The sequence below is a fragment of the Microcaecilia unicolor genome, chromosome 3 (assembly GCF_901765095.1).
Source record: "Microcaecilia unicolor chromosome 3, aMicUni1.1, whole genome shotgun sequence".
Classification (NCBI taxonomy): domain Eukaryota; kingdom Metazoa; phylum Chordata; class Amphibia; order Gymnophiona; family Siphonopidae; genus Microcaecilia; species Microcaecilia unicolor.
This window is the reverse complement of record NC_044033.1, coordinates 363,656,745-363,680,502: the sequence shown is the minus strand read 5'-3', so window position 1 is coordinate 363,680,502 and position 23,758 is coordinate 363,656,745. Positions and strand designations below refer to the sequence as shown.

At 45.3% G+C, this 23,758-nt stretch overlaps 1 protein-coding gene across 2 annotated transcripts in view; it reads left to right on the top strand.

Annotated features, from left to right (window-relative positions):
* The window catches only part of CEP85L (centrosomal protein 85 like), a 350,628-nt gene that overhangs the window by 129,212 nt on the left and 197,658 nt on the right, over positions 1-23,758 (top strand). For both annotated transcript variants that reach the window (XM_030198550.1, XM_030198549.1), the window contains exon 3: positions 10,598-11,376. In XM_030198550.1, coding sequence (XP_030054410.1) covers positions 10,598-11,376 — 779 coding nt within the window. The remainder of the gene's footprint in view (positions 1-10,597; positions 11,377-23,758) is intronic.

Sequence of the window (23,758 nt, the reverse complement as noted above, 5' to 3'; positions counted from 1 at the left end):
TGTGTTTGCGTGGCCATTAATTGTTCCCTTATTGCCCTTTGATTGGTGTTTCCATATTCCCTTCGTAATCTAATCAGTTGTTTCCCTAGTCTTAGTATATCCTTATCCCTACTTTTTTTCTTATGACTACTATAGGCTATTATGTCCCCTCTAAGTACAGCTTTGGCTGCTTCCCAGTATAATATAGGATCCTGTCTGTGTGTCTCATTATGTATTTTGTAGTCCATCCACTTCCCTCTGATGTATTCCAGAAAGTTTTTATCATAGTATAGTTCTATTGGGAATATCCATTTATATTGTTGGTTCCGAGTCCTCTGTGTATGAATCATAATAAAGATTGGCGCATGGTCTGATATTATAGTGGGATCTATTCCTGCCTCCTGTATCCCTGTTGCTTCCCCTTCGCTCACTAATATGTAGTCTATCCTAGCCTGCGTTTGGTGTGCCCTAGACAAGTGAGTGTAATCTCTAAGATCTGGGTGTAATATTCGCCATATATCTACTACTTCTAAGGCATCACATAGTAGGGGAATTCCTTTCATTTGTTTGTCTGTTTTACTTCCCGAATTATATGTTCTGTCCATGTTTGGGTCTGCCACTGTGTTGAAATCTCCCCCTATTATTATTCTGATATGTGGTTCTTGAGTTTTAACATGTTGAATCTTTGTGATTAGTGTGCTATAAAATTTCTTGCTATATAAATTGGGGGCATAGACATTGACTAAGAGTATCTTTTCTCCATCCACTTTCACTTTAGTTATTACATATCTTCCTTCAGGGTCTCTAAACGTATATTCTTTGTCAACCTTTAATCCTTTATGAAACAATATCACCACTCCCGCTTTTTTCCCCATTGCTGGGGCCTCTATCAATGTGCCTACCCACCAACTTCTAAGTTTCTCATGCTCCTGTGATGTTAAATGGGTTTCTTGTAACATTGCTATAGTTGCCCCTTTCTTTTTCAAAGCCCCAGGATTTTCTTTCTTTTAATAGGCGACCCAATGCCTCCCACATTCCAGGAGTATATCATCATTCCCTTCATGTGATCCCTCTTACTTTGTTTTGTACTAACAAGATATATCTTCTCTTAAGTGCGGGCCACTGTCCCAGCTGCAGTAGTCCCGCTCCTCTTAGTATCTTACCATACATCATTACTACATACTTATTTATAATATCTTCTTGCATTCTGTCCCTCTGTATCACAAATATCCCCCCCCAGCCCCCCCTCCCCTCTCTTCCCCTCCCCCTTCCATTGTCCCACCAAACCATTCTCCCTTTTGGCTAGTCACCTCTTATCGCCACCACCCCCCCTCACATATAGACTTTCTTATTTTTAGTATTGCCTTTCCCCTTTAATTGGTCTTATTTTATTATATACTTTCCCTTCTCCCCAATCATTCTGGTTGGCCTGTATCCCTTTGTAACATACCCTTTCCCTTGTATAGTATTTAGTCCATATCAGTCTGTCCCAATATTCAAGTTTCGGCTCTATTCTCCTCCGTCTGTAACACATGCAGGGATTGCAGATATTCTCTTGCTTCAGCCACCCGATCAAAGGTCTTTGTTGTACCATTTTCTGTGACTTTTAGTTTAGCTGGGTATAGCAGTGCAAACTTGATTTTTTTATTATAGAGTTCCGTGCACAGTGGCGAAAATGCTTTCCTTAATTGCTGCACGTGGTGCGAGTAATCCTGGAAACATAATATTTTTTGTCCTTGGTATTGCAGTTGCCTCCCTTTTCGAATCTCTGCTAGTATTCGATGTTTATGTCGAAAGTTCATACTTTTGAATATGACTACCCTTGATCGCGTCGTGCTGCTTCTCTGTGGCCCCATCCGATGTGCTCTCTCTATACAGAAGTTTGTCAGGCTGTTCTCTAATTGTAGTTCTTTAGGGATCCACTCTTCCAGGAACAATATTAAATCTTTGTCCAAGATTCCCTCCGGAAGTCCAACCAATCTTAGGTTGTTTCGCCGACTTCTGTTTTCAAGATCGTCAATGTGAGTTTCCATATCTTTTATTTTCTTCTCCAGAGTGCTGTGCTCCGACCGCATGTTTTCCACCTGGTCTTCCAAGTCAGAGGTGCGTTGCAGTCCGGCATCCATTTCTAAATTCATCGAATCTAGCCGTTCATGCGCTTCCTCCGTGCGATCATAGAGCTGCTGCAGCTTGCTGTCCAAGGCCGCTTCCACTGCCGCTTTAATCTCTGCAGCTATTTCAGCAACCCAAGCTGACCCGGCCGGTGGTTCTCCGGGGCTTTCTGGGTCGGCCATTTTGTTTGCCACCGACTTCTGTTTCTCTCGTTCCTTACGGACCGTTTTTGTCGCCATTCCAGCTTTCTTCCCTTATCGCTTTCTATTAAATTCGCCTCAACCGCGCTTTCTTATTCTTCTAAGTTATGTTCCTGTGTTCGAATCTTGCTATTGATCCCTGTTTGCGGGTTTTCAGGGGGGGTGAGCACGGAGCTTAGTCTTTCAGCGTCTGCTCCGTAGCATGGCAACACGTGACCTCCGTGCTCCTAAGGTGACTAATTTAAAGAAAGGTACACATGAGGTCAGAGAGATGGCTGCCAGCAAGAGACAAACCAAACTCTCTAGCCATAATCTTCAACCTGATCTAAATGGGGTATGCTTTGCCTTTTGAAGCATGAACAAGAATAATTAATATTGCACTGGAAAGAAATTGTGCATTATTTTCATCCCAAAGTATGTTTAGTGCAGTTTATTGGTATTTGCTGTACTGCCTTTGCTAACTTAGCAGATCAAAGCAGTTTATATAATACAATTTGAAAGGATAGAAAGGAACTGCCTTATTCTGATAGGAAAGATAAGGCCATTCACACAAAGCAAAAGTCAAAGACATAGTAACATAGTAGATGGCGGCAGATAAAGACCAGTATGGTCCATCCAGCCTGCCCAACAAGATAAACTCATTACATATGGTATGAGGTGATACATCATATGTATACCTGATCTTGATTTATCCTTACTCTGCCCACAAAATAGCCATTCTTGAGTTCAGGGCTAACCGGTTAAGTGCCACTGAAAATGACAGGTTAGCCCCGAACAGGTGATTTAACCGGCCAGGTGCTGTTGAAGTTTGCATGCTGTGAGAGCTGTTTGTTGCTTTACAGATGGATATCTGTACAAGCTCAGCCACGAGCCTGCATTATGTGGGAAAGCGCGGGGTACAAATGTAATAATAATAATAATAATGCATGCACCCTGTGCTGTAAGCTGTTTCTTCATTGCTGTCCTCTAGTGCCATCATCTGGTTTTGTCCATTAACTGCAAGAGAGATGTGGTACCTTCTCAGACACATGTGTGTACAGTGGATTTTTCAAGCTGCGCATGGTCATTTTCAGTGAGGCTGTCAGATAGTCTGTGGAAGGAGCTTTCTTCTCTGGCTCTGGAGAAAGTGAGCTGGCTTTATTTCCGAGGAGTATGTAAAGGGGGGGGGGGGGGGGGGGTGAGGGGACAGGTTGCTTGAGCCACGAGCTTTTCCTTCCAGAAAAAGCTTCTGGTACTTGAGTGGGACATATATTTTAGGTTTGAGCACTGTCTGTCCTGTGGGTGGGGAGAGGATGCTTGGTATCACAGACTGTTAAGAGTCACTGCTAGTCACAGGAAGGTTCTGTGAGTCCCTGCAGACCAGGTCACAGCTGGAAAAGGACTTTAGTGCGTTAAGACGTCTGTAATAAATCTACCTTCTTACTAAATACCTGTCAAGCATATCAAATCTCTGTACTCTCTAATTTGTTGTTCCAGGAAGCTTAAGTGGGAGGGAGGCAGCCATCTTTGTGCCCACTGAATTTTTGCTGGTCCTGGTTTTGTGTTCCAGAGAGGGTGCTTGATTCACCAGGACAGAACACACCTATGAGTAATAACCAGTGACCCAGCGCTAAGTGGGTCAATTGCTGTCAGATAATACATTGGCTGTGAGATAGATCCAGGCCTAAATCTGTAGTTCCCAAATAATGGGTTCTGTCTCTGCTAGGGCTTGAACATTCGATGTACAGTGGGGGAAATAAGTATTTGATCCCTTGCTGATTTTGTAAGTTTGCCCACTGACAAAGACATGAGCAGCCCATAATTGAAGGGTAGGTTATTGGTAACAGTGAGAGATAGCACATCACAAATTAAATCCGGAAAATCACATTGTGGAAAGTATATGAATTTATTTGCATTCTGCAGAGGGAAATAAGTATTTGATCCCTCTGGCAAACAAGACCTAATACTTGGTGGCAAAACCCTTGTTGGCAAGCACAGCGGTCAGACGTCTTCTGTAGTTGATGATGAGGTTTGCACACATGTCAGGAGGAATTTTGGTCCACTCCTCTTTGCAGATCATCTCTAAATCATTAAGAGTTCTGGGCTGTCGCTTGGCAACTCGCAGCTTCAGCTCCCTCCATAAGTTTTCAATGGATTAAGGTCTGGTGACTGGCTAGGCCACTCCATGACCCTAATGTGCTTCTTCCTGAGCCACTCCTTTGTTGCCTTGGCTGTATGTTTTGGGTCATTGTCGTGCTGGAAGACCCAGCCACGACCCATTTTAAGGCCCTGGCGGAGGGAAGGAGGTTGTCACTCAGAATTGTACGGTACATGGCCCCATCCATTCTCCCATTGATGCGGTGAAGTAGTCCTGTGCCCTTAGCAGAGAAACACCCCCAAAACATAACATTTCCACCTCCATGCTTGACAGTGGGGACGGTGTTCTTTGGGTCATAGGCAGCATTTCTCTTCCTCCAAACACGGCGAGTTGAGTTCATGCCAAAGAGCTCAATTTTTGTCTCATCTGACCACAGCACCTTCTCCCAATCACTCTCGGCATCATCCAGGTGTTCACTGGCAAACTTCAGACGGGCCGTCACATGTGCCTTCCGGAGCAGGGGGACCTTGCGGGCACTGCAGGATTGCAATCCGTTATGTCGTAATGTGTTACCAATGGTTTTCGTGGTGACAGTGGTCCCAGCTGCCTTGAGATCATTGACAAGTTCCCCCCTTGTAGTTGTAGGCTGATTTCTAACCTTCCTCATGATCAAGGATACCCCACGAGGTGAGATTTTGCGTGGAGCCCCAGATCTTTGTCGATTGACAGTCATTTGTACTTCTTCCATTTTCTTACTATGGCACCAACAGTTGTCTCCTTCTCGCCCAGCGTCTTACTGATGGTTTTGTAGCCCATTCCAGCCTTGTGCAGGTGTATGATCTTGTCCCTGACATCCTTAGACAGCTCCTTGCTCTTGGCCATTTTGTAGAGGTTAGAGTCTGACTGATTCACTGAGTCTGTGGACAGGTGTCTTTCATACAGGTGACCATTGCCGACAGCTGTCTGTCATGCAGGTAACGAGTTGATTTGGAGCATCTACCTGGTCTGTAGGGGCCAGATCTCTTACTGGTTGGTGGGGGATCAAATACTTATTTCCCTCTGCAGAATGCAAATAAATTCATATACTTTCCACAATGTGATTTTCCGGATTTAATTTGTGATGTGCTATCTCTCACTGTTACCAATAACCTACCCTTCAATTATGGGCTGCTCATGTCTTTGTCAGTGGGCAAACTTACAAAATCAGCAAGGGATCAAATACTTATTTCCCCCACTGTACGTTGGTACTACATAAGTACATAAGTAATGCCACACTGGGAAAAGACCAAGGGTCCATCGAGCCCAGCATCCTGTCCACAGCAGCGGCCAATCCAGGCCAAGGGCACCTGTGCTACTGTATCCAGGGTAGGATCATTATGATTGTTGTTAGGGCATGCAGCAGTGAGCAGTAGGAGCCCTCTAACGTTTTCAACAGGTAGTGTATGACGTATGTGAGAATTTTGTTGATTCCCTAGTAGAGACCATCACGGGAACGGGGTTCGTGGGAATCCCCTTCTGGGCTGCAGGGTTCCTTTCCTGTGGGGACAGAAGCAGTTCCTGCAGGGTTCCCATGGAATAAGCTGCACCTGTGTCAGCCTCTCACCTACCAAGTACCAAGTTCTTTGAGTGCCATCTCCTGCTCCTTTTTGCTTTAACAGGACAGATATAGAAAGTCTTCCCTTAACCCTCTCTGCTTCTGGGCTGATGCATAGGCCTCAGCTCTGACACAGGCATAAGCATCAGAGGTCACCTCACAGCACACAGTGCCAGCGAATCAGAGATGAGCCTTACATGTGCACACCAGGGTGTTCCAACTTCCATTTCTTCCTTGCTTGCAGTGCTGCGGCTCGAACCCAGAGACTGAGAGAGCCAACCATAATTTTTTTTTTTAGGGGATGGGTTAACTTCTTGCAATGATGGGTGGGGACGGGTAACGTTCCAGTGGGGACAGGTAAGATTCCAGTGGGGACGGGTGGGGACAGGTAAGATTTCAGTGGGGACGGGTAAGATATTTGTCCCTGTGCAACTCTCTATTCCCTAGGTAAAAGTTGGAGGCGTGAAGGGGACAGAGGGGTAGAGGAATGTTGGAGCTAGACAGGGGACAGAAAAGTTGCCTCCTTCTGGTTTGTGCTTCATGTGCCCTTCTGTGATCACACTTTGAACCCCCCCCCCCCCAATATCTGAGTTGTTCATCACCTAGCACCAGAGTTTCAAAGAAAAACTACGTGAAAACACACACTGATGTAGGGAAACACAGAGATGCACTGTTGGAAGTAGACAGATGGAAAAAGTCACATGCACGTTCAGACGGTGGGACACACTGTTTTTCTGACACAGTTTCTCTCTGGCTCACACACACACAGAGGGGCATAATCGAACGCCCAGGTTTTCATGAGGGCGTCCTTGCAGGAGAGCCCCACGAAGGGGCAGGGAAACCCGTATTATCGAAACAAGATGGGCATCCATCTTTTGTTTCGATAATACTACAACTATTACTTATCATTTCTATAGCGCTACAAGGCATACTCAGTACTGTACACCATACACAAAAAGATCAGGGACGCCCAAATCTCAACATTTAGGTCGACCATTAGAGATGGTTGACCTTAGAGATGGTCATCCCCGGTTTTCGTCCATAATGGAAACTGAGGACGCTCATCTAAAAAATGACCAAATCCAAGCCCTTTGGTCGTGGGAGGAGCCAGAATTCGTAGTGCACTGGTCCCCCTCACATGCCAGGACACCAACCGAGCACCCTAGGGGACATTGTAGTGGACTTCAGAAATTGCTGCCAGATGCATAGCTCCATTACCTTGGGTGCTGAGCCCCCCCCCCCAAGCCCTCTCCCCACAACTGTACACCACTACCATAGCCCTAAGGGGTGAAGGGGGGCACCTACATGTGGGTACAGTGGGTTTGTGGTGGGTTTTGGAGGGCTCACATTTACCATCACAAGTGTAACAGGTAGGGGGTGGATGGGCCTGGGTCCGCCTGCCTGAACTGCACTGCACCTACTAAAACTGCTCAAGGGACCTGTATACTGCAGTCATGGAGCTGGGTATGACATTTGAGGCTGACTTAGAGGCTGGCAACAAATTTTTTTAAATTTTTTTTTAGGGTGGGAGGGGGTTGGTGACCACTGGGGGAGTAAGGGGAGGTCATCCCCGATTTCCTCCGGTGGTCATCTGGTCAATTCGGGCACCTTTTTGAGGTTTGGTCGCAAGAAAAAATGGACCAAGTAAAGTTGGCCAAGTGCTCGTCAGGGACGCCCTTCTTTTTTCCATTATCAGCCAAGGATGCCCATCTCTTAATCACACCCCAGTCCCGCCTTTGCTACGGTGCCGACATGCCCCCGTGAACTTTGGTTGTCCCCGCGATGGGAAGCAGTTGAGGACGCCCAAAATTGGCTTTCGATTATGCCGATTTGGGCGACCCTGAGAGAAGGATGTCCATCTCCCGATTTGTGTTGGAAGATGGGCGCCCTTCTCTTTCGAATATAAGCCTGACAGTCACTCGCTCGCTGGGCCTCATTTGCTATGTTACATTGTGATTTAATGCAGACCTATTTACTCACTATTTTATTTGGATATAACTTACATGCTTTTCAATAGTAGCTCAAGGTGAGTTACATAGGGTACCAGTAGGTATTTCACTGTTGCTGGAGAGTTTATAATCTAGGTTTGTACCTAAGGCATTGGAGAGTTAAGTGACTTGCCCAAGGTCACAAATGGCAGTGGTGAGATTTGAGCTGGGCTTTGCTGGTTGTGAACCCATTGCTCTAATCACTAGGCTACTCCTTCACTTTTGTGCTTATCTCAAATTAGCATGTGTTAATGAGCATTAAAGGAAGTTTAAAAATGGAGTTCTCTGTGCATAGACGCACACACCCACATTAACGTGCACAGTTACATACACATGGTTTGTTTGTCATGTAGGACCCCTGTATGCCATAATCCAGTGTGGCTTTTCACCATGTAGTGAGCCTATGCTACAGTCCTAAACAGCTCACAGCAAAAACATACTTAATAATAGGGTTACCATATGTCCGGGCAACTGGGTGGGTTTTGCCAATCTGCCCGTTTGTCCGGATTTCTGGACAAACGGGCAGGCTGGTGGGCGGGCCGTCCGCCAAGCTACCCATTTGTCCAGAAATCTGGACAAACGGGCAGATTGCTAGCCTCCCCTTCCCTTTCTTACTACTGCCCTGGTGGTCTAGTGACCTCTTCTGCCTTCGGGGCAGAAAAGAGCCCCCTCTTTCCTGCCCGGAGCGCTGCCCTGCATGCATCCTTCCTGTTCGTGATCTTGGCGCTGATTCAAAATGGCCGCCGAGAGTTGAAGTGACCTCGCAAGACTTCAACTCTCGGCGGCCATTTTGAATCGGCGCTGAGATCATGAACAGGAAGGATGCATGCAGGGCAGCGCTCCGGGCAGGAAAGAGGGGGCTCTTTCTTGCCCCGAAGAGGTCACTAGACCACCAGGGCAGGAGTAAGGTAAGGGGAGGGGGATTGACGGGGTGTGTGACATGGGGGAGGGGAAAATGTGACAGTGGGTGGAGCGAAGGCGTCAAAGGGGTCGGGCGGGGCGTGAAAGGGATGGGGCGTGAAAGGGGGCAGGGCATGTGTCCTCCTTTTTGGGGGACAAAATATGATAACCGTACGTAATAATAAAACACATACATTCCACAACCAATCTGCATAAAATGTAAGCAGAACAGTTAATAGCTTCTGTCCCAGCTGCATCATGTAGAGAAAACCTGAACAAAGAAATGAGCTTTCAAAGAAAATAAAAAAGGTCCACAGAGACGCTATTGTGCATGGACTTTTGGAGCTGTGTAGGATCCTTCTTTGGGTGTCTCTTTAGCTGTAAAAGAGAAGATAGCTTGTTTCATGATATTAACATTCGGTGTCACTGAGGGTAACAGCAGAAAGGTGTTTGTGAACCTGGAGATGAGTTTTCTTTACAAATAGGCCCAGTTGCAGTGTATTTGGGAGTAAAGTAGTGAGGAAATAAAAACTGAAAATAAATAGTAACATTTGCAGGGGCAGCTCTAGCTCATAGGAAAGCCAGACATTTCAGTGACATGGGCACCCGCTTTCTGGCTTGTCAGGAAGACGCATTTGGCTATCATTGGGAAAAAGCATAGGGGAGTCCTATTGCTAACACACTGTAAGAGACATGTTCATATTGATAAGAACACAGGTAAGGAAAGGCTGGGCGAGATCAGTGGGGGACTGGATTTTGGTTTCAGTTTGGAAACGGCCAGGATAGCAGAGAACCAGAGAGAGAAGGCAACAAACTGCCTTGGAAAAGGAAGAGAGATTCTGCAGGCAGACAAGTGTCTATGGCTGACAGCGGGGAGACTATGCTTGGCTAGAAAAGTATAGGCAGGTGCGCTGAAAAATAATTCTATGCGCGCCCAAAACACGCGTCTATACTACTGCAGGCCATTTTTCAGCGCACCTTAGTAAAAGGACCCCTAAGGTCAATCTGACAACCCATTGTGTTGAAGAAGTTGTGATTTCGGGCCTTGCTGTCTGTATTTCTAGTTGGCTGTATTTAGGAGTCTTTGAGAGTGAGTTGAATCAAATGCAGTGCTTCCACTACAGTCCCAACAATAAAGAGCATCACTTTTAAACCCACTTGGATTTGTCATTTGTACCTCACTTCTTTCTCTGCTTTGCTTCCACTAATGACAGCTGGTGGCTGGTCTTGGTAGTAATGGAGAAGTCTGAGGAAGAGGGGGAAGGGGGTCTGTGGTAAGATTTTTAGGTCACTTCAGTGTTTGGTCTGTATATGGGAAGCAATGTGGGAGAAAACAGGGATGAGAGACTTTCCATTATTGGTTTTAAGAAATGATGAGTGGAAGAAATTATCTATTAATTTCCCACGCAGGGAGAACAATAAATCCTGTCCTGAGATATTTTGCTGATGACTTGGCAGGGTGCCGTGGAAGAAACTGGATGTTCTCTCTGCCACTTTTATATGTACGATAGTAGAAAATGACCATAACCAGAATGTCATGTGCTCCCAGCCACTGGTCTAGAGCTTAAATATATTCTCAGCTTCACTGTCATTTTAAATACATTTGTTCCCAATGTTTAACTTCAGAACTGTGTGAGTGCATGTGGTTTCAGGGTCCCTCTCCTGCCAGCCTCATACTATCTACTAAAGACCAAAACATGCAGAACCTTTATTAATACGATGCACCTCTCTCTCTCTCTCTCCTCAGATCATTCCACTTCTAGCGGAACCTCCTTTTTCATGCCAAGCCGCTCGCCACTCTCTATCCCCATTGTCCCTGTGATGCCGTCTACACCCAGCCCTACGCTTTCCAGGTATAGAGAAGGGGAGAAGTCTGAGGGCCCCAGGTGGAACCCACATCAACTCCCGCCTGGAGACAGCAGGAGTCCCCGTTCGATAGACAGCTCCCTGGACCTGAGAGACCTCAGGCCCATGAGGAAATGGTCGTCGCTGTCCAAGCTTAGCACAACGGATGCCTGCAGCCTGGATGAAAGGTATGAAAAGGGGGAATCCAGGCATAGCATGGAGGGCCTGGGGAGAGACGTTACAGGGTCAAAGCCGTCGAGAGGAAATGGACCTGTCTGTCTACATCCCAACATGGAGCTGCTACAGGTGGATAGCAGAGAACTGTTCAGAAATCAGTCCTCTAGCCTGGATTGTAAGTACAAGTTGGAGAGGTGTGCTAAAGAAGAGTTTGGTATCTCATCTTCCTCATGTAGGAGACGTGCCTTGGACATGACATACAGTGCCTTACCAGAAAGCAAACCAGCTGCAATGAGCCCTGAGATTCACGGACAAAGATATGCCCTGCTCGGGCAACAGGCAATGGTTGGCCCTCTCCAGCCCTCAGTGAGGACTCAGATGTGGTTGACAGAACAACTACACACAAATTCTCTGGATCGGAGGCTCTCTGAGGAGGCTTGCAACTTAGTGAACTGTAAACAGCAGCAACAGCTGGAACAACTCGTGGGAATGGAACATACCCAGGTAAGACCAAATATTAGCCTTTACTGCCATCTTGTGGACATTCAGCTAGATACAGGAAAACAGGGAGACAGAAACTTCATAGGCTGAGAGAGGTTGCAATGCCCTTTGGGAACTTCATGTTTTACCCTATCCTGCAATAATGCACACTATACCTGATCTCTGGTTTTATGTTAACTTTGCTAGCATGAAAAACCCCTCTTTGTGCATCGTTTATTTAGGTTATTATTTTCTTTGAAATCTCACTCTAAGGCATTGCATATCAATATTTCTGTGGCTGCGATCTGAACTCCAGCAGCAGAGGCCCCATTTAGGGGTCGCGACCTACAGTTGGGGAGGCTCTGTTCTGAGTAGCTTAATGGTTAGAGAAATAAGTTGTGACCCAGAACAGCTGGGGTTCAGATTCTACTTCTCCCACTGACATTCTGTATGAGCTTTGGATAAGTCGCTCCACCATTGCCTCAAATCCAATTTAATGCATTTAACTCATCATGAGCTTGGATTTGGAAAAGGTGAGCAATACATCCAAATCCACATCCTCTCCTGGGCAATTTCTGTTCAACAGCCTTTAAATGCCCTATATGCACCCTGCATTAATTGTGTTTGATGCATAAACAAAGTCTGAAAGCGCTGTCTTTAGGGGCTCAGGAGCAAATGGGTAGCACTGAGAACCAGATGCTTGGGCGTCTGGTGTGTTTCATTTGTAAATACAGAATTAGCTTGTCAGAATTAGTGCTTGTTTTATTATGTTTTGTTTTTGAATCTCATATCTTTTTTTTATTATGTTTTGTTTTTGAATCTCATATCTTTTATGTATATATCATTTAGACTCCTGACGTAGGTGGAAATGCCGAAATACGGCACCGTGTCAAGTCTTAGAAGTGTTGTTGACCATTAATAAACTACTATATTGGACTTTTTGCCTTCTGTTCTGTGGTTTGGACTAGAGCTGCACGGGAGAGGAGATAGTGGGATTCCCGGGTACTGCGGAATCCCACAAGGATCCTCTCCAGGTCTTTGGTAGGGTTACCATATGGCTCCAGAAAAAGGAGGACGGATTGAGCCAGCCGGGTTTTACTTCCATTGCTTTCCATTGAAAGCAATGGAAGTAAAACCCGGCTGGCACAATTACTTCCATTGAAAGCAATGGAAGTAAAACCCGGCTGGCTCAATCCGTCCTCCTTTTTCTGGAGCCATATGGTAACCCTAGTCTTTGGGGATCTGCGGGGATGGTCCCAAGTCCTGCGGGATCCTCACAGAAGTGCTTTCCTTCCCCCGAGAGCAGGATGCCCTCCCGGTACATACCTCAACGTACACTAGTGGTCTAGTGGCTTCTTCGGGGCAGGAAAATTTTCCACTCTTTCCTGCCCACTGCTGCAGTGCTGATCCTCTTGTCTCTGTTTTTTTAAAATGGCTGTCGAGACTTCCATGGAAGTCTTGCAAAGCCTCTGCTGGAAGTCTCGGCAGCCATTTTAAAAAAGCAGTGACAGCGAGAGGATCAGCAGCAGCAGGCAGGAAAGAGTGGGGATCTTTCCTGCCCCGAAGAAGCCACTAGATCACCAGGGTGCCTTGAGGTACGTAGAATGTGCCAGGAAGGCACCCAGGGCAGGAGGGGAGGTGGATGGATGGGTGGGATGATAAAAAGTTGAAGCTATTTAGATGAGTCTCTGTTTCCCCTTTCTCATGCAGCCATCATCACTGTACACTCAAAACAAAAGCAAGCAAACCTATGAGCTGCTGCATCCACCGTGTTGTTCTTCATTGTTGGAGGCATTTTTATTTAATCTCACTTATATTTTCAAAGTGGAGGAGTGGCCTAGTGGTTAGGGTTGTGGACTTCGGTCCTGAGAAACTGAGTTCGATTCCCACTTCAGGCACAGGCAGCTCCTTGTGACTCTGGGCAAGTCACTTAACCCTCCATTGCCCCAGGTACAAATAAGTACCTGTATACAATATGTAAGCCACATTGAGCCTGCCATGAGTGGGAAAGTGCAGGGTACAGAATGTAACAAAAAACATGCCAACTTGTGCAGCATACAAATGTATGCAGAGGAAGTATAAAAACAGAATAACTTTTCATAGGTATAGTAATTTGTTATAAATAGTATCAGTGTGTCATTTGGAGGGGCTGGTTATAGGGACACCCTAGCACTGTTATGTTCTTGCAGAGATTTTTTTTCTCTTGGTAAAGGGCCACTAAAACAGACATCATGTTATGAGAATCAGGTGCTCAACATTCAGAGTTTCTGTCTATCTATTTACTTATTTATTTATGACATTTATATCACACATTAAGCATGAGTTAGGTTGAAACCTGAGAGCATTTAAAATCTGTTTTTTTTTCCTGTGCTTACATCAAAAGAAAAAGATGGCATGTGGAAACTTGCTCCTTTTGTTTTGTGGATTGCAGAGGTATATTATAAAAATGCATTTGCTTTTTTATTACTACTTTTTAACAGAGAGGTATTGAATAATTAGGGAAGGGCTTCCGTCATGCATAAGTTTTGTCCAGCATCAGTCTAAATGTGCCAACATTGTCCAGTTTAGCACACTATTAGCTGCCAAGTTCATACAAAGTTAATTATGTTCAGTAGAAAAAATTGTTGCCTCAGGCTGCTTGCTATGTGAATATTCCATCACTGTTTCATTATTGTTACCAAGCATTACATATTAAGGGCATTTGCTTTAAACTTTGTTTTAATTCATTTATCCAGTACTTATGTGCACATGGTTTTGCTTTTTAAACTGAAAGGTGAATCCTAATGGTGATTGAACAATTAGGTATAAAGTGTGTTGTTTCTGATGTTACTTGTTTCGGAGTTTGGACTGCTTTGGGTCCTGTGCTGATCTCTACATCTGCTGTCTTAGCAGAGTACGGAAGAAAATGATTTATAATACTTTTACTAGTATTTTTACTGCTTATAGAATCTGGCTTTCTTGGGGGTGGGGGGGTCAAGATGACTGTGGCATGGTAAGGGCTGGGCAGGCGGGAGCTGGGATGGAGGATATTACTTGCGGAGGACGGGGACGGGCGGGGATGTGCTAGATTCCAGTGGGGACGGGTTAGATTTCTGTCCCTATGCTACTCTTTAACTTGTAGTGCCATCTGACACCCTACTCTTTCTTTTTAGTTTGTGAGTTGTTGTGGTGGTGTCTTTGTTCCTCCACCCCTGGTGGCCGTGTTTTGGCAGAGATAGTGACCTGAAGTGGACCTGAAGTGGAGGGAGCAGCAAAGCATCAGCCTCTGCTCCTGTCATCCCAGCCGTTCCAAACAAAAAGTCACTTGCCTCCCCCCTTCCATCCATTTAAACACAACACTACTCTTGTGCAATGTTGTTAATTGCACAAGAGCAGGACATCTCCCAGCCATCCTTCTGGCAACGAGGCAGACACTTGGCCACTCATTTAAAAGGATGCACTCTTACTGGGTCAGACAGCAGAAACCTTAGCACTGAATCTTTTTTCTGTTGCAGGCCTCCTTATTCACCATTGCACAGTGCTCATCACGAGGGCTAGGGGGAATAATTAACTCATGTCGTACTGCTTGCCTGCCGTAGAGCTTGTGTAGCACTTTCTTACTGCCCTAGCTCTTGAACCTCTTCCTAGCACACCAGTTTCTTACTTTTTAAAATAAAGGTGAGAGATGTCCTGGGCTATTTTTTTGGGCCTGCTTGTTTCTTGCTGTTCTTTTTAGGCTTCCAGTTCAATTGAAACGCTGGCCGGGATCTGGTGCTGTGTAGAGCTGGCTTTACCAATTGTTGGGCCATTTGTGAACCAGTTTCTGGCCTCCCTCCCAGTGCTCCGGTATGTCCCCCTGTCTCCACCTCCCTCCACCCCACCTTAAGACGTGTGTTTCTCTGTAGAGGGCTCAGAGCAGTGGACTGCCCTTGCAGAAGCAGGAAGTTACGTCAGAAGGGGGCAGGATGCAGCAGAGAGCAGGCTCTAGGGTCAGCAGCAGATGGCCTATGCAAATTGCTGCCGCTGCTCTGAGCCCTCTATGGAGAAACACTATTTTAAGGTAGGGTGGGGGTGAGTTTGGAGACAAGGAGATACATCGGTCAGGCTCCTAAGACGAGGGGCCCTGTGCGACCATCCCCGTTGCTCCTGTGTAAGGCCTGCTCTGGTGCTATGAGCCTTCATCGACAATGAGCCAGAAGATTGTTTTTCTGTGTTATGTCTTCCTTCCAGTTCACTCTGGGCTGTGTTCCGTGACAGTCCATGGCTGGAACTTGGTGCCTTGCATCTAGGTGTTCTATGAAACAGAAGACCTCATCTGGGAGTAGAGAGGGTTTTTCAATAAGGCTGTTGATTAATTACATTAATTTTCTGTTAACATCTGGGGCTGGTTCTGTACCTCTGACCTTTGCCCTGCCCACCACGATCTGCCAATTCTTTCTCTCTCTCCCTCCTTCCTCTTCCTCTAGCCATTTTCTAAACTTGCGTGGGTCACAGGCAGTGTCTGCAGTGCAAGCTTCCTCCAACTTCCTGTTTCCGAGAAGGCGGGACACGACTGCAGGAAGGCTGTAAGGGCTGGTGAGGGATTGGGGGAAGCCTGCTTTCATTGTAGATGCTGCCCATGACCCAGGCAAGTTTAGAAAATGGTCAGAGGGGAAGGAGAAGAGAGGTACAGTTAACTCAAAATTATTATTTTTTTAATTGTGAGATTAATCATGGTTATAAATTGTAATCAACCAGCAGCCCTAGTGTTTAAACTCTGCTGTGATTTTGGTATTAATTTTTGAAAAGAGAATTTATCTGGTATGGTTTCAGTTTTCAAAGGGATGTCGTCAGGTTTACCTGGAGAAAAAAAATCACTTTGAAAATTGCTCCCCTGAGCCATGTGGCACTGGGGGCAGAGTTAGGTCAGGCCCCAGAAAGTACTTGCAGATATTTCATTTTTTATTCCATGTACTTGGCACCTGTAAATTATGCAGGCTGTACTTTTTTGGGATCTTGCCAGGTACTTGTGACCTGGATTGGCCACTGTTAGAAACAGGATGTTGGGCTAGATGGACCTTCGGTCTGTCCCAGTATGGCAATACTTATCTATTTATGTAATCTCTGTGGCACCCATGTACCACAGTAACTTCAAAGGGAAACCCCATAAGCGGCCCACTGACTCTCAAAGTGGTTTCCTTCATCTTTTAGCACTGAATTTATTTAACTAGTGCTGTCAGTACCCTTGAGTAAGAGTCTATGTCATTTCTCCAAACTGAGCCCTCATTTTGGATTGCTTTATTCCAGCATGACAATGTCTCAGCCATATTTTTCCTTATCATATTTGTTTGAGAGCTTCTTCCTTTCTTTATGAATCTCCTTCTGGTTTCTTCCTGTTTTTTCAATGTTTATTTACCTTAGCAAAACTTTGCTTTATCCTTTCACATACTACCTTGCAAGATTTCCAGTATTTACCCTATATAATTCTCTTCCACAGGGGCTGCAAAGGCCTTTAGGTGACCATGAGCTTCATCCTCCTTCCTCTCAGGGTTACAATAGTGTCTTCTCCTGACAGACAGACCAGCAGTTGTTGCTGTAAGAACGTTTCTTGGCTCCCCCTTCAATCTGCAGGAGCCTGAGCTGGGCATGTCTCCTGCAGGGCCTGTAAACTATCTTCATGACCCCTGATCCTGGACAACTCATGCTAACACTTTTTTTTCTTCCTCTCCCACTCATCCCCCGCTATGTATTACTACCCAGGGCTGTTGGGTGTAGAGTATCAGTAACTGTCTTTCCTGAGTGTCCATCGATACTTCCTGTTTTACAGGAAGGTGGTCCCTAATCCTTGACAGCTTTCACCTACCTCAGTCTTTAGAGCACTAGCATCCCGTGTATATGGTATAAGGCTTCAAGAGAGCAGACTCAATGTGGCATTAAAAAATATTTCTTTACTGAAAAAGGTGGTAGGTGCATGGAAAAATCTCCCAGAACTGCTAGTGGGGACAAGAGAGATGCAAAGTCTCACTCATTAGGATTGTGTCACACTCATTTCAGGGGCCTGTTCTCATCACTTATTAGCAGCGTGTTACAAACACTGAAAGATCTCTCACCCATACATTCTGTTAGCCCCTTCTTCACACATTAGGAGATGTCACACTCATTTGAAGGATTTCTCACTCTCACACTATGAATCTTTTCCCTCACTGATTAAGAGTGTGTCAAAGTCTTTTGAAGGCTGTCTCGCTCTCATACTGTGAGCCTCTTTGCTCACTTATTAGAAGTGTGTCACACTCTTTTGCAGGCTCTTTCACTTCCATGTTGAGCCCCTTCTCTCACTCATTAGATCTTCAGTGTTAGTGCACTGATCTTGATCACTGCTTTTGTGAGAGGCAAGCCTAAAAGGAAACACAGCAGGTGACCTCATCAGTAGGAAGAAATATGAGCCCACCTGGGTAGACCTGGGAGGAGTGTGGGTGGGTCAAGGGTGTGTCTGGCAGTTGTGTGTGCGCAGGTTGTAGAATACCGTTCACTTGTCTATTAGATTGTAAGCTCTTTGAGCAGGGACTGTCTCTCTTTGTTAAATTGTACAGCGCTGCGTAACCCTAGTAGCGCTCTAGAAATGTTAAGTAGTAGTAGTAGTAATTTATGCACCTGACTGCCTACAGTTACCTGCGTCAATGCAGATACACACCAGCTGTGTGCACGACTGCCATTATAGAATTCATGCTTAACATGCCTCATCCTGGTGCCTACATTTTGGTGTCCTTTTGAGAATGTGCCCCATACGCTTTGCCTTGCGCACACTTGCCATTGCTTGCAAAAGTTCTCACAGATGTTTCTAACTTTGTTATTTTAATTTTCTATTGAAGTCTAAATTTATTTACAGAATATAAGTCCAGAAAATGGAAGCATACAATCTTATCTATCTATCTTAAAGCCTGAAGAAATAAGAAATCATTTAGGACCTCTTTCATCAAGCCGCTCTAGCAGTTCCCGCGGAGCCCGTTCAAAGTGAATGGACTTTGTCGGCATTACTGCACCAGGAGACGCTAGCGTGGCTTGATAAAAAAGGTCCTTAGTCCACATCTCAGGAACTAACTAGATCTGAGTGATTGAGAAAAGGAAATAAGTCTTTACAATATATATATATATCCAGTGGGACAGAGTTAACTTTGATTTTATTACAAAAAAAGACATGAGCAAATGCTTGAGAGAACAGTGACATGGTGTGCTGTGTAGAAGCTGGACAGGATTTATAACTGTGAGTTTCACCTTAGTAGTGAAGGAGGCTCAGAGATCCCAGCCTGGACCGACAGTGTGCAGGAAAGATGATAATACACTGACCATTGTGATACAGGGTTTCTGCAAAGGCTGGTTCAGAGGAAAGAGCTAATAGTGATTACAGGGAGCTTTAGTTGGGCCGAAGGTGTAGGGCAGTGATTTTCAAACCTATTATGGGGGGAACCCCAGCCTGTCAAGTGTTCAGGATATATATCTAAAATGAATTTCTATGAAATAGATTTGCATACCAAGGAGACACTGTTTGCAGATTGATCTCATGAATATTCAGTATGGATATCCTGAAAACCTGACTGGCTGGGGTTTTCCCAGGATAGATTTGGGAATCACTGGTGTAGGGGAAAGGAATAGCCTGGTGGTTAGAGCAGACAGCAGAGAACCAGTGAAGTAAGAGTTCAAATCCCACTGCCGCTTATAACCTTGAGGAAGTCATATGAAGGGCAGTTCTAGAACTTGGTGCCTACACTTACACACATCAGAGGCACCAAAGTTGGCAGTTATGTGTATGAGTGCACTAGCTACTATTCTATAAGGCTGCACCTTAGTGATAAAGCATATAATTACGGGGGGATATATATGTGGAAGGGCTATGGGTCGGTCTCCAACTTATACGTGTACCCCCTAATTCTATAAGACTTACGTGCAAATTTGCATGTGCATCTTAAATCGAATAACGAGCTAATTAGCACCAATAATTGGCATTTTAACAACCATTTATTGGCACTAATTAGAGTTGACACGTACACAGGTAAATTTTACACGTGGCCCAAAAGAGGGGGCACAGTAATGGGAAGGTCATGGGTGTTTCAGAGTGAATTGGGGGCGTGGTTTTGAGTTATGTGCGTAATTATAGAATATGGGTGATCATGTAAATTTAGGCGCAGGCATTTGCACTACATTTTTGATAGTGCAAATGGCAGCACCTAAATTTACGTGCAACCCCTGGGCTTAAGTACTGCTCTATAAACCGCGCCTAAATTTAAGCGTGGTTTAAAGAATAGATCTTCTTTGGCACCATATATAGGTCACGCCACAGTGTATAAAATACGTTAAGTTATGCACTTTGTATGGTGCACTTAGGTACACCCAATTACACTCAGCATAAATGGTTCCACCTAAATTTAGGATCACCATTTTGAGTTTCACTAGGATTGTATAACAGCATCTTGGTGCACAGATGATACTGAATTGGTGCTCAGCACGTGGCATTGGCACACGTAAATGAAGGCATCACTTTACAGAATTGTTCCCTTTATCTCTCACTATCTCAGGCGCACAGTTAAATTGTAAGTTCACTGAGGATAGGGACTTGAGCATCATTTAGAAAAGCAGGCTCGAAGTTCAAAACTCAGTTAAATACATTGACTTTTTCATGTGGTGGAATTTGTTATCTGTTGGACAGCTGTGGGAATGAGATGTATTTGAGGGTGGTGATTGTAGCTTCCTGGGTGTGTTTTTTTTGTCCCTCAGACTGGGGATACTGTGGAGGAAATACTCACAGCCCTGGGGCGGGGGGGGGGGGGGGGGGGGGGGGGGGGGGCTTTGTGCAGTCTGGCTTGGTTGGGATACATGTGTAGCAGCTTCAGAGAAAATCTTGGCTGTGTGCCCTGGTTGAAAATTGTTGCACTGATTCATGTAAAAGGTTCCGAGGAGGGGGTGGGAATGGGAGAAAGTGAATGAAGGTTCTTGTAAGCACTGGTTCCAGATTGGGCAGGATGAAAACTGGTAGGTTAAAAAACAAAACAAAGGATAAGTAGCAGGAAAAAGGTGTTTCGTGACCCTGCCCTGCACACAATGAGCTGAAGCTGCTTGGCAAGGCCCTTTCAACTTCTGTTTCCTGTTCACTGTACAAAAAAAGATTTTTTTTTCCTATTGAGGTTTAGCACTCATGAAAGGTGCACTGGAAGCCAAAATCCTCTGCAGAGCAATATAGCATTGTGTAGCAGCAGTGCCACATTCTCCACATTGTTCCTCCTACTGTCCTGGAGGGCACAGCTGTAAGAGTGAAGAGGGTATTTCAGACTTTGGGTCTTGTAAACCTCTGGTTCTCTGCTAAAACTGCCAGCAGTGGCATGGGTCATAATGGTGGTTTTATGGTAGTCTTACAGCTGTCAATGGGGACAGGACTGGATTGAAGCCACCAGTTCATTTCACAACCATTTTTCCGGGTCACATTGGAACCAGTGACAAGGTGACAAGGAGCATTATATCCCTGTGCAAGTCTGGTCCCCATAACCAAAACAAAATCATTAGATTTGTCATCATACTTTGTCTCCATATCTAGCTGGTAAATATCACATTATCTCTCTACTTTAAACTGGGTATAAGCATTAGGTAATGAGCAGGTTGGGCCTATTTCATTACTTTGGCACCTTGTCTTTTCCTGGTCCAGTGCACTGGTGGAGCTTATCTACATGGAACATTCATTCCTTTTCTTGCAAACCACATTTAGAGTTTAGTAAAACTAAGAGGTGTCTTTTGAAAGTGGTGATTAACAAGTTGTGAGAAAATGCTAAGTGTGAAGTAGTTACTCGGATTCTTGTTCCCTCTGTAGCTTATGAAAATGCAACAACACAGACAGCAGCAGTGGCGTAGCCACAGGTGGGTCTGGGTGGGCCGGGGCCCACCCACTTAGGGCTCAGACCCGCCCAACAGTAGCACACGTTTAGCGGTAGCTGGTGGGGATCCCTCGCTCGGCCAGCTCAAGATTTCCCCTGTGGTAACATAACGCTACCTCCCAATACGGCACCTGCGCACGCTCAGTTTTCAGTGCATGCCTGCTGCAGACTGCCAAGATGGAAAGAAGCGTTTTCTCACCAGCTGAGATATTTTTTGGGTGGTTGGAGTGGGGGGGGGGGGGGGGGGGGAGAACACTTGGTGCCCACCCACGTCTTGCCTAGGCCCACCCAAAATCTGTTGTCTGGCTACGCCCCTGGACAGCAGTCTTCTAGTCTCTGAATACAGAGATGAAGAGCTTGTAACTTCTCTTCCCACCCAGCCAGGCAGAGAACCCTTCTGTGGACAGACAGGTTTCATTCACCCTTCCCTGACAAGGACCCCTTAGCTAGAATTCTGCAAGGGAAAAATTTAAACTTGGCTGTGCCTCTTGAAGCAGTTTCTAATAGATGTGGAATGGCTTAAACTTCTGCTCAGTGGGGTGAAAAGGGAGGGGGCAGGGGAGTCCTTTAGTATCCCCTCACCCCAGCTTACATTTCTTTTGGGGGGGTTGAGTGAATGTTTAGTGGTAATTGCTGCATCCTTAATTTAAATGTTGGTGCAAAAAGAGGACACAAAGCTTTTGTCCTATCCTGTTACAGAGATGCCATGTCTCACTTATTAGGAAGTGTGTCACACTCATTTGAAAGCGTTCTCGCTCTCACACTCTTTGAGCTCTATTTCTCACTAATCAGAGTTTCACCACCAGTAGTACACTGATCTTGATCACTGCTGTCATGAGAGGCAAGCCTTAGAGAAGTAAACCAATAAAGAAATCTGAGCACAGCTTCCTGCCTACTGTTTCTCCTTGCCCTGTCCCTTTCCCCCTTTACTGCAAGTACATGTGATCTGAAACTGATGACCACACTTTTAACTACTGGGTGGAAGACAAATAATTTATCTAAATTGCTTCCCACTTTGTCTGTGTTCTTTCAGAGGCTCCAAAGAAAAGCCAGTATCATTTAATGCTGCCTTGATTCATCTGTAAAGCAATACTACACTTAAATCATTCTAGATTTATACCCTGGATGTACTGTCTGAAAATTTTCACTCTTTCGCCATCAGTCTCAAGCCTTGGCATGGTTCAGGTTCACCCTCAGCATCTCTGCTGTTACAGGAAGTTCTTGATCTCCAAGTGGAAGGTGAAGGCCAGGCACTGCCACTGCCCTTTCACCATTTTCGTAGGGTTCAGTCTCTCATCACTCAGTCTTGTTCCTCATCAGCTGCAGACCTTGCACATTTCATCCTTTGGAGTAAGAGCCCCGCTGTCTTCTCCGAAAAGGTAGCAGTGTAGCGAAGTGTTGTAAGCCTTAAATAAAACTGGGACGGCTACTGTACAGTGATAGGGAGAGGACTGTGATTCTGCTGGAGCTAGGCATACGAGCAGCCGTCTGCAGCTGACCCAGGACACTGGGCTTTGCTTGGTGGATGCATAATCACTCTTGTCTCTCTGCTAAGTTATCATTTGCAGTTGTATTTTCCCGTTTGGCACAGGCACTTGCATACTGCATGCAGTGTGTCTGCAGTGCTAGGTCAAGGTGTGGGGTCGGGTCGGGTGTGTCACATGAGCTTTACCAGAATAAAGAGGACCAGCAGGACTAAAATGATGAGCAGGAAGTTGAGCAGCAAGTTGAGGCCTCTGTTGTTGGTAAGATCCATGGTGTTCTGTGCTCTGCTGCTCTCTGGTGTTTCGTCACCAGGATCTTGCAAGTAGGTCCCCACACCAGTTCCGTTTTCAAGGCCACAGAGCCATTCTTTGCTCTCTCCGCTCATCCTGTGCCTTCCAGCTTCGTGAAACTGTCTTTCACCTAAAGAGGGTTGGATCACAATACTATATGATTCTATTAACGATAACAGTAATAATAACCAAACATTCTTGACTGCTAGGAGAGCAGAAGAGGATTGACAGGGTTATTTTTACCATTTCTTTACTGAATCTACCCAGGGCGGGTTTCCCGGTACATCTGCTAAGGCAATGGGAAACAAAAAAATATATCAGTGTGTAGTGTTAACCGGTCTTGATACGCAGCAACACCACAAAACACATCTGATCAGAGCTTGTTCCCCATTACCCCAGAGGACATCAGAAGATTGGCTGGAGAAACTTTGGCACCAATGGCCAGAAAAATGCTATAATTGCACCAAGGATGACGGAATTTCCAATGATAAATTAGAAACAATAATGTTTCTGTGAGTTCTAGCATTGGCTGAAGAGCACAATAGGGATGTTCGTTCATATGAAACAACATGAGAAATGTCAGCAACATTTCCCATGGTGTTTCATATTGTTTTAAATCCAAACAGACAGGAAACACCTTGAAATTCCTGTTTTCTTTTTGCATCAATAGTGTACCCTGTGCTCCAAAGGACACAGTATTGATAGCTTGTGTTATTGCTCCATAGCATACAGTAGGCACAATGTTGAGCTATAGTG